Below are 10607 nucleotides of genomic sequence, written 5' to 3'. Positions count from 1 at the left end.
ACTAGAAAGGGCCGGGCTGTAGTTCAGTGGTAGAGCACCCTGGGTTTAATCCCTGGTGCTGCACATCAAGCCAAAAAAAAGCCAGAAGGATTTTTTTTTTCTTTGTCACAAGTGATGCCACGATGTCTCCCTGCCTTGTGTCCCCAGGGCTCCCTTCACTGTCCTGGGCTTGAAATCCAGGCTCCTTCCAGAGGCCCTCAGGCCTCCTCCCCACTTGCTCTTCCTCCCGATCACAGTGGTGACCTTCCCCTCTGCCCTCCATGTCCCCAGAAATTGCCCCCGCCGTGTCTCCCCATCCCCACCATTCCACCGAAAGCTCTTATGATTCCATAGCCCATTCCCTTGGAAGCAGGAGGGTGTGGGTGTCCACCATGCCCCTCCTCCACCCGGGCTGCTGCTGTTCCTTTGAGATGATGACCAGCCCTCGTAGGTACCAGGCAGGGGCTCCTGTTCTCCGGCTCCGGAAGCTTCCTTTCCCCTGTGGTGGTCACACCCCATTCACAGACCCGCTCCCTGCCCCTCTTGTGCTGCAGGTGATTCTCCTGGTCCACTGGCTGCTGACAACCTGGTGAGTGACTGTGGGAGTCTGCCTGCATGCAGGGGCTCCCCGCTGTGCTGTGTCTGTGGGTGTGTGCCCTCGCATCTCCTAGGGGCTGTGTCCGCGTGTCCCCAGGTCCGTGTCAGCCTGGGCAGGTCTGTCTGCTGTCTTTTGGTCAGGCCACTTAGGGCAAGCCGCAGTTCCCCACGGAGCCTGCTTTCCATCTGTGCAGTGGGGTAAGGACAGGGCCCTGCAGGAGTGGGAGGGAGAACACAGCTCCTCGGGCACCCCCAGGGCCTACAGAGACACAAGGCTCCAATGGGGCCAACTTGGCACTTGCTGTCACCTCTTTTGTGTCTGTGGAGTTTCCTGGGGCGTCTCTGCCAAACCAAGACGGGAAACCTTAGAGCTCACGTGTGCATTTTGCAAACTTCCAAGTGCAGTGCACGTGCAGACGGCTGTGAGGGACATACACAGCGAGAACAGCTCAGGTGCAGGTTTCCCTGTCATTCTCCTGGAGCCTCTGAGCGGGCGAGCCTGGGCGGAAGCCAGGCACCTGCTTTCCTGACACCCTGAGACGAGATGATTTAGTCAACCGCTTATGGCGCCCAGCTGCCTGCACCCCAGCTTCTCTGCACAGGTTTCCTGCATGTGACACTCTGTGAACATCATTTAAATTTATGAAGCGACCTCAGCTTGCTGGCCATGGAGGCCCCGGGGAGGCAGACTGAGGTTCCAGGGAGGCGAGACGAGCAGGGCCTCTGCAGGCAGGCTGCTCACATCCCAGCCCCACCTCTTAGCCGCGGAGTGACCTCGGGTGGTCAGTCTCTGAGAGCCCAGGATAATAACCATGCCTCCCCCAGGACAGAGTGGAAGGCGCAGAACCGCGCAGGGTCCCACGGAGGGCCCTGGGTTAGCAGGTTTCCATTGGATTACCAAGCAAACCAGTAAACACCCTGTCAGACAGCGGCAGTGCACTGTAGGGTAGAGCGGATGTCGCATTAGGGAACTCATACTTAACGCTGGGCAGTAAGGGACAGGGTCTTGGAGTTGACATCTGAGCTGAGATTAAATCACCAGGGCTGAGTGTCCGGGGAGCTGCACAGGGCTGGGCTAGGGAGGTGAAGGTGGCGGTACTGGCCAGATCCCCTGGGGCACTCGCCCAACCCCGCAGGCCCTGGTGAAGGGTCTATTTTATTTCAATGGGAGAGAAAACGGTGTTTTTAACAGAGGAGTGACCATCGGATTCACACGCCGACTGCATTTTCGAGAGTGGTTTGCGGGGCCAGGAGTGGCCGCATGGAGACCCTGGGGGGAGGCCGTGCCCAGTCAGGAGGGGTGAGGTGACTTGCTGATGCTTGAAGTGCAGCCAGCTGGCCTTGCAGACTGGGGCCTGTTCTCTGAGGAGGCCTGGGACGCTGGAGCAAGGGGGAGGTGACTGTGGAAGGGCGGGCAGCCGCAGGGCGGTGGCCACCTGACGGACAGAGGTCTCTCCCACAGGGGCTGCATCGGGTTCTCGGGCTCCTATGCCTGGGCCAACTTCACCATCCTGGCCCTGGGCGTGTGGGCCGTGGCTCAGCGGGACTCCGTGGACGCCATAAGCATGGTGAGCAGGGAGGGCGTGGGCTGGGCTTAGGCTCTGCCGCCTCTCACCTGCCCCGGTTCTCTCTCTTCCTTGGTCCCCCATTTTCAGCCTCCAGGCTGCCTGTCCACCTGCCTGCCAGCTGGCCAGCTCCCTGCTGGGTGCCCTGGGGAGCCCATGTCTGTATTGCTTTTCCCAAGACAGACCCAGGGAGGGGCCCAGCAGTGCCCCAGATGGGCCACTCCCCCAGGTGGGCTGACCTCTGACAGCTTCTTCATCACTGTGATCGAAAGACCTACAAGAACAATCAGAGGAGAAGTATTGGGGGGCTCCCGGTTTCAGAGGCCTCAGTCCATCTCTGGGGCTGGAGGTGAGGCAGGACATGGAGAAGGGTGTGGTGGAGGGAAGCAGAGGGACTCCACTCACCAGGGACAAAATAAATACCCCAGAGCCATGCCCCCAATGCCCACCCCCTCCTGCCACACTCTAGGGCCTCCAGTTACCACTCTAGGGGTTAGCGCCCTGATTGGGTGAGGGCCTCCTGACCCAGTCACGGCACTTCTAAGCCTTCTTGCATTGCCTCACGCAGGAGCCTTGGGGGGACATCTCACATGTAAACCATGACACCCTCCTTGGGGGGAGAGGGAAGGTGGCTGGGAGACCTGGCCAGGAGGGAGCTCCACTTCTGTACTGAAGTTAGAATTGACCCAGCCCCCACCAGCCCCGCCCCAGCTTTTTCCCCCCAGCTCTTCCCGCGGGGCCGCAGCCTCTCAGTGGTAGAGAAGGGTTCCTTTGTGACGGCCATGTGTCCGGGAGCTCCAAGGGATCTTCCAACTTGGAGGTTTAGACCAAGTCTTTGACCCCGTCGCGGCCTGGGGAGGTGGAGTGGCACTGCTGGCGCCTCCCCAGTGTCCTCTCCGAAGCCCTGCAGGCTGCAGGCGGGCGGCTCTGCTCCCCTCCAGGTCCTGCCTGCTGGCCTGACATCTCTACAGCAAAGCCCGAGGAGCAGAGGGCAGGAGCCAGGCTTCTGGGCTGGTGTATGCAGAGGAGGAGCTGCGTGTCTGAGGGGGCCGGGCAGTGCCCCCAAACCTGTGGCTGTGTGTCTTGCAGTTCCTGGGGGGCTTGATGGCCACCATCTTACTGGACATCATCCACATCAGTGTCTTCTACCCACTGGTCGCCACCTCGGACACAGGCCGCTTCAGCGCCGGCATGGCCATCCTCAGCCTGCTGCTCAAGCCCTTCTCCTGCTTCCTGGTCTACCACATGTACCGGGAGCGAGGGGGCAACCTCCTGTCCCACGGTGAGCCTGCCTCCAGCTGCCCCAACTCCCCCTGCCGTGGCCCTTGCCCACGGGCCTGGGGCTCCAGCGCAGGCAGGAGTGTGGTGTGGCTCCCCACCAGGCTGGGTGTGCACTTCCCTGGTCGCTGCTCCTGGGCCACGGCCATCACAGTCTGGGGTGGTCTCCTCGCTGTCGGGCTTCACAGGGTCGGGGGCAGCAGCCTCAGGCTGGCCTTCCCTTGGTGCAGAGCACGGGCAAGGCAAGGTGTGAGCCACTTTCCAGAGCCCCTCCCCTGTGCCCGCCAGCCCTGCTGTCCTGACATGCGGGTCTCTTTGATGGATAGTTCGAGGTGTCCGGGGAGAGCTAGGGTTGCTGGGACCTGGGGGAAGCCAGCGCCAAATGGCAGTCACTTCCTGTGGGCAGCCATCTCGCCTCCTGCCCAGCCCCACCCCCAGAAACCCTTCCCCCCACCTCTTCCATGGGGGCTGAGCCATTTTCCTGTTCCCTCTGACACCTCCTTTTGCACTCTGGGTGGAGGTGGGGCGGGGGCTTCCATCTTTGCTTTGGGAAGAGGTGCAGGTGGCCCGGGGAGCGCTGGGCAAGTGTAGGAATGGTCCTCACTGACCTCAGCACCCCCCAGCCCTGCCCCAGGAGATAGACAAGGAGACCAAGGCCCCCAGCCTTTAGGACGTGCTTGAACGCCCAGGACAGACGTGCAGAGGGGGTGGGAGTGAGGCGTGCGGGGCTCTCGGAGGCTGCTGCCCTGCCTGGTGCCTCCAGCTCTGGTTTTCTGGGTGCGGCAATAGCGCCAGTTCCAGAGCCGCCGGGGTACGGGGATGTGGTGTCCCTGTGCCTGGGAGAGGAACTGGAAAGAAGTCCATGGGTCCAGGCTGGGTGTCCCTCAGATTCCTGAGCATGTGCTGCTCTGGGAAGCGTGTGCCCTGGAGACGGAGCGCTGGCCCCAGGGCCCAGCATCGGGGATGTAGAGCTGAATGACTTCAGGCAAGTCTTTGACTGCTTCCTCGGCAAAGTGAGGCCGTGAACACACCTGCTCCGGGGCATGCTAGAGGCTTATAGGTGCTGCCACTGTCCACTCTCCCTGGCATCAGGATGCCCAGCCCTGGCCTTGGACGGGGGATGGATCTTGGTTTGGGATCAACAGAACGTCTCCCAATTTCTCACTCTTGTTTTTTTCTTTCCTGCCACCACCCCCCGCCCCCAGATTTCCTTGGACATTCTCAGGAACATAGTGCCTATCAGACAATTGACTCCCCAGAGCCACCTGCGGACCCCTTTGCAGTCCCAGAGGGCAGAGGTCAAGCCACCCGAGGGTACTGAAGCAGCCCCCGAGCCAGCCCTGCTGCAGCACCTTCCTGGTGCCCGGGACATCCTGGTCCCCGACCTCCCTTCCTTGGACTCCCTTCCTTGGGCCTCACATGGAATGTGTCTCCTGGTCCCTCTCCCAGGGGCTGCTGGAATCAAGTGCCCTGAGAGGCCAGGAGCCCCCGTGGCTTCCAGCCCATGAACACACCTGTCCTAACCTCCAAGGCCTCCCCTCCCCTCAAGTCTCCCTCGTCCCTAGGCTGGAACCCTGGCTTTCTCTGCCTCCCACTGTGCCATGCAGACCCTGGGGCACGTCACTCCTGGGTGTGGCTGGGTCAGGCCTCTCAGGACCAGTGATGGCCACCTCCCCAGGCCTCCCCAAGTCTGTGTCATCCTTCTGCAGAATGCTGAGCACTTCAGGTCGCTCCCAGCTCCGGACCTCATCCAGCGTGGCACTGAGGTCCTGTGCTCAGGTCACTTGATGCGGGGCCTCGGGCCTAGAGGCAGGAGGTGTCTGCAGCGCCCAGCAGCCACCACAGCCTGCAGAGCGAGGCATGGAGATCTGAGGACGTCCGTGGCCAGGCTGCATCTTGTGCCAACTCTTAATCTCCTGGCTGTGCTGGGCGGTTTCTCCTTGGACACCCAGTAGAGCCCGGCTTGGCTCGGCCCAGCCAAGGCCACAGCTGAGAAGGCGCTGGGCAAGTGCACGGGACCTGGATCAGAGGACCTGGCGTTGGCTCGAACCCTCCTCTGCCACTTAGTACCTTCAGTGTCTCCCAGGAAGGGCTGATCTTGCCTGTCCAGAGCCAACTGTGATGTTCAGGTAAAGTGAGCGGCCCAGGCAGGACGCCTGCGTGACAGCACGCTGTCCACAGTGAGCTGCTCCCTGAGCCAGTGGTACTGTTGGGTCTGGAGGCAAGGGGTGGCCTTGTCCTGCAGCCCCTGTGTCCTGGCCACAGACTGACCCATGTCCAAGAGCTCCTTGGATCCCAGGGCCAGGGCTCACCTCACTTGAGGCCATTAAGAGCTTGCTCTTCTGTCCCCTGGGCCCAGGTTCCTGGGCTTCTGGAGGGGCGCAGCTCTACCCGGCAAGGGCTTGGGCCCACAGTGGGGCCCTGGTGCCTGCTCTCCAGGGAAGGCATGCTTAGAGTCATCAGGAGGATCCAGGCTGAGGCAGGAGCCCTGAAAGGAGGAGCCCTCTGGGCAGATGGGGGAGGCTGCTTGGGGCCCGGGGACAATGGGTGGCCACGGCTATGAAAGCCTGGAAAGAGCGCGTCAGGAGACAGCGGATCGGCCACGGTCCACTCACCGCCTGGGACACCACCTGGCAGTTACAGTGAACGAACCTGACCACGTGCCACCGCTGCTCCCAGATGTGAACAGACTGCAGAAGGCGGGTGCAACAGGAGAGCGCTGGTGTACCCCTGAAACACCACGGCACGCCCGTTTCGCTCTTGGGTGTGCACGCAGAAAGGGGTAAAAAGATGAGCTAGAAGACACATGTCAGCTTCATGACTGCAGTGGCCTGGGGGAGGGCGCTGTGGCCGAGAGGAATGGAACTCAGAGGCCATCCTTTCCTCTTCTCTCGTGGGTCCCTGGACCAGGAAGGCCTGCAGTGTCCATGCTCTCTGACAGGAGTGGGTCAGGCTTTCATGGGAATGAGAGGGAGGCACGGCCTGGCTGGGCAGCAGGAGCAGCCCATGCAGAGCCTGTGCGCAGCAGAGGGGACAGTACATGACAGACCACAGTTCCTTGTCCCCATCCCCCAAGTTTGACCCACTCTCTGGGGGAAGGGCCCGAGGAGGCCTGCTGTCTCAGGAGGGGTTCCCCAGAAGCCAGCCGAGGTAAGGGCCAGGAGCTGGGCTCTCTCAGTCATGCCAAGGGCAGCCCTCGGGGCGGGGGCAACTCTGGAATTTTTGTTTGTTCAGGTGCTGGGGTGGAACCCAGGTCTTTCTGCCTACGAGGCCGGGCTGTCTCATGAACCACAACCCCAGCCCGTGTCCGCCATTCTAGCAGCATCAGCCACAGGAAGGAAACTCCTCTAGCCTGTGGTCACCTCTCGCCTCTCGCTGGTCTTCTGGCTCTAAGAGGTCTCCTGAAAGCGCTTGCACTGCAGGCACGGTCAGGGCGAGGTGGTTAGGTCATGAGAGCTGTAGCTTGACCCCTGCGATGGAGGAATGGTTAGGATGCACACTGCGAGGTACCTGCAGGCCGGGTCACTGGGGCATGCCTAGGGGATATGTCTTGCCCCTGGCTCCTCCCCCTCCCTCTGCTTCCCAGCTGTGGTGAGCTGAGCAGCTTCTCTCTGCCATCCCTTCCCCCGACCCGGATGTTCTGCCTCACCTTGGGCCCAGAGCAGTGGAGTCAGCCAACCAAGGACCTAGACCCTGGGCACAAAACAGACTTCCTCCTCTGGGTTGCTCCCACCAAGCACTTTGGTCGGTCACAGCAACACAGAGGTGACATGCACTCCTGGAGAGCTGAAGTCACTTGTCCGGTTTGGACATCATCTTGTTTTCATAAAGTGGAGCCGACCACAGGATGAAGCCCCTGTTGGACAGGCCTCACCACGGGCCTGTCTCCAGAGTCTCCAGAATGGCTCAGAAATCCCAGCTCTCGCAGCCTGTCTCCAAACTGGCTCTAGAGCTTGTAGCCTTGATTTAAATCCCAAATGAACCCTGGGACCAGCTACATAAGAGATGACAGTCTCTGAACCTCACTGTGCCTTAGTTTCCTGATAGAAAAAAATGCATAACTCAGGGATTAGGGAGGCTTGAAAGTGGTGTATAAATGTTTAATAAATGTCCATCTCATTGCCTGTATGACCATGCAATTATTCAGAGTGAGGAAGGGGGTGACCAGTCTGTCTGCTTATCCAAACATCTATTCATTTATTATGAGTTTACAAACATTTATTGAGTGTTTTCTACAAGCTTTCAGAAGAGAGGGATATTTTCAGGAAGCAAAACAGAGGTTATCCTCACTGGCCAATGCAGAGCTCTGAGGTCCAGGTCTCCAGGTGCTTGGTGGTGTGGGCACAGCCGTAGTCCAGAGACTCTGCAGAATCTATGGGTTGTCATAAAACATCCAAATCAAAACTCAGAATCACAGGTTTGAGCTTGAGGAGAGCTTAGAGCTCTGAGATCAGTGACTTAAAAAATGTTTTATAGGGCTGGGGTTGTGGCTCAGTGGTGGAGCATTTGCCCAGCATGTGTGAGGCACTGGGTTTGAGTCTCAGCACCACATATAAAGTTTATCAACGAAAAAATAATTTAAATTTCTTTTAAATCTGTTTTATTTCAAACTTTCTTCAGAAGAATACCTATTATCCAGAATGTAAAAGAGCCAATATGACAGCACCCTCCTTGCTGCCAGGGAACCTGTGGCTCCCCGGCCCACAACATGGAAACTGGGGACAGGCCCAGAAAGAGGAGCCTTGCTGCCAGAGCTGGACGGTGGTGATATGGAGCTTGGGAAGCCGGTGGAATTTTAAAAGAAGGGAACAGAACTTTAAAAATGGAAAACGATCGAAATCAGAAACTCAATGGCTAGGTTCCTTCATAGAATAGACGACACCTGAGGAGAGAATGGGGGCCTGAAAGATGTGAGGACTCCACCCAGAGACGGAATGAATGAAAGAGAGGTCAAGAAACGGGCTGGAGGGAGAGACACAGAGACGCGGTGCTGGTTCCTGAGGAGTTGAGGGAGGGGAGCAGCGTTCAGAGAGAACGACAGAACGTTTTCAAAGGGGAGAGGGCAAAGCTCAAGATTCAGGGAGCCAAAAACCTCCAAAGAGAATGAAAAGAAAACCCCCATTTGCAGCCATCGGCATGGGACGCTGTTCATAAGGACACGGTTCCTTCCCCGCTCGAACGCCAACACAGTGATGAAGGGGCCTGAGGAAGGCTTTGGAGGAGCTGTGGGGTGCAGGGTTGGGGGAGGTGCAGTTGTTGCCAAACCAGGCTCACTTTGCCCGCCACGGAGGATGCCAATCCCTGAAGCCAGGAGTTTTATGGAAAAGCAGAGTCGGGAGGCAGCCAAGCATGTGGAGACGGGGAAGGGATCTCACTCTGGCTGCCCAAGGCTGGGGCGGGGGATCTTCATGGGCTGAAGCATGGGGAAAGTGACTCGAGGTTAATCAAGAACAGGTAAAGCAGCTAGAGGGGATCAACTGTCACCATCCTGACCCACACATCTGCAGTCAACTCAAAGCAAGTAACTTAGAGCAGGTGACGTCTAGAGAGTTTATTCAGGTTTTCTCTCAACTCACAGTTTCCAAGCCCAGTAGTGGTAGTGGGGAGGAAACAGAAGAAAAAAGAAAACCTTGATCACTTCTTAAAAATGCCAAAAAAAAAAAAAAAAGAAAGAAATTTGACCACTGGCAAGCACAATAAAATAAAAGAGTCGAATCTGCCCTGGGTGGTGCGTGCCTGTGATCCTAGTGACTCAGGAGGCTGAGGTAGGCGGTTGCAAGTTCAAGGTCAACCTCAGCAACTTAGGCCCTGGCTTAAAATAATAAAAAGGGCTGGAGATGTGACTCAGTGGTAAAGCATCCCTTAGGTTCAACCCCAGCACCAAATAAATTAATAAGTCCTAATCATACATCTGTATATGAATTAAACTTTCTGCTTAAAACACAGTAATGTCAGCTCAGATTTTTAAAACAATTCCAGATATATTGTGTTTACAACTGACACATCTACAATATATGAAGCCAGGATGGCCACAAGTATGAAAAGTTATACCAAGCAAATAAAGATCAAGATAGAGCTGGTGTAGCTAAAGTAACATCAGACAAAAAGCACCGGTGGAAGTAAAAGAGGGACAAAAATCTAAGGAACAAAAGGTCCCACCCACCAGGTTTAGGAAGAGAGATCTGACTCAAAGCTTGTGCAATCCCCTGGTTTCAATCCCCAGTGCTGGAAAAAAATGAAAAATAAGTTTAAAAGAAGAAAGCAGTAATTATCCTTCCTTCAAAACTTGCCTTAGAGTATAAAGGTTCTTTGGCACTTATTTGTTGAACACTGACTCCCAGATGATACCAAGAAGGCTGGTGAGGTAGGCATTACCACCACCCTTTCACAGAGGAGGAGCCTTCAGTTCAGAGAGGTTAAGGACTTGCCTAAAGTCACCCAGCAGCCCAATACTCTGGAGCACAAGTCTTAAGACTCGGATCCCAGTGTTCTTTCCTCTCCCCGCGGGTGTTTTAAAGGAGAGAGCATCCAATCTGCACGGAGGGAAGAAAGGCGTGGCACAGCGCAGTGGGCAACAGCGTGGGCAAAGGCTTGGAAGGTGGAAAATGCAGGAGGAAGGTTTGGAAGCTGGAGGCAAGTGACTGCGCCACACTCACCGCAGAGGAGGTGGGACAGGGTGGATTCCAATCCGTTTTGGAGGGAACTCACGCAGGAAGCAAGAAGGTTGTTCCGGGTCAGGTGCCTCGCAATGGTACGCACAGGGCCTGGGCCGGTACCCTGGTGCAGACACTGCGCAGAAGCCGTGCCCCAGTGAACCCGGGCCCACGCGAGCGCAGACCTGCGGCGGGGCCTGGGGCGGGTACCTTTTATAAAATGTAAAAAAAAGGGCTGAGGGTGTGGCTCCCGAGGTGCTGTGGGCGGGGCCTTGTGGGTGGGGCCTGGGGCGGGTATCTTTTATAAAAAAGGCCTTCGGTGAGGGTGTGGCTCGGTGGGTGTGGCTCGGTGGGCGTAAAGCTCAGTGGGGTGTGGCTCCGTGGGGTGTGGCACCGTGGGGTGTGGCTCGGTGGCGGTGGCTCGGTGGGGGTGTGGCTCGGTGGGGGAGGTGGCTGGCGGTGGGGTGGCTGAGGTGGGGCTGTGTGCTGCGGGTGGGGGTGGCTGATGGGTGGGGGTGCTGTCGTCGGGTGGGGG

General features: G+C 57.7%; 2 protein-coding genes across 3 annotated transcripts in view; one reads left to right on the top strand and one right to left on the bottom strand.

Moving 5' to 3' along the window:
• Positions 1-7547, top strand: LOC107155494 (angiotensin II receptor associated protein). 2 transcript variants are annotated; one of them, XM_015501380.2, is made up of 4 exons: positions 37-568; positions 2039-2144; positions 3231-3423; positions 4625-7547. In XM_015501380.2, exons 1-4 carry the CDS (start codon positions 261-263, stop codon positions 4738-4740), a joined length of 723 nt encoding a protein of 240 aa, XP_015356866.1. In that variant the 5' UTR covers positions 37-260; the 3' UTR covers positions 4741-7547. The 2 variants fall into 2 exon arrangements, with proteins under 2 accessions (XP_048639555.1, XP_015356866.1); XM_048783598.1 differs by lacking the exons at positions 3231-3423; positions 4625-7547 and adding an exon at positions 2325-3224 and having other exon boundaries at positions 1-568.
• Positions 7548-7593: 46 nt separating this feature from the next.
• LOC107155493 (leucine-rich repeat extensin-like protein 5) overlaps positions 7594-10607 on the bottom strand; it is a 5978-nt gene continuing 2964 nt past the window's right edge. Inside the window, exons 4-5 of the mRNA XM_048783599.1 lie at positions 10076-10282; positions 7594-7791 (exon numbers count right to left, since the gene is read on the bottom strand). Of these exons, the coding sequence (XP_048639556.1) occupies positions 7662-7791; positions 10076-10282 (337 nt within the window). The 3' untranslated portion in view covers positions 7594-7661. The remainder of the gene's footprint in view (positions 7792-10075; positions 10283-10607) is intronic.

Source organism: Marmota marmota, unplaced genomic scaffold (genome assembly GCF_001458135.2).
Source record: "Marmota marmota marmota unplaced genomic scaffold, marMar, whole genome shotgun sequence".
In the NCBI taxonomy this organism is placed as follows: Eukaryota; Metazoa; Chordata; class Mammalia; order Rodentia; family Sciuridae; genus Marmota; species Marmota marmota.
This window is presented reverse-complemented; position numbering and strand designations above follow the sequence as displayed.

What these genes read in the sequence shown, in the direction of transcription:
- LOC107155494 (XM_048783598.1), top strand. Translation starts at nt 261, where the DNA reads ATGTCCCCAGAAATTGCCCCCGCCGTGTCTCCCCATCCCCACCATTCC. An exon ending in CACTGGCTGCTGACAACCTG is followed by an intron (nt 569 to 2,038) that starts GTGAGTGACTGT and finishes TCTCTCCCACAG; the next exon opens with GGGCTGCATCGGGTTCTCGG. An exon ending in CCGTGGACGCCATAAGCATG is followed by an intron (nt 2,145 to 2,324) that starts GTGAGCAGGGAG and finishes TTCCCAAGACAG; the next exon opens with ACCCAGGGAGGGGCCCAGCA.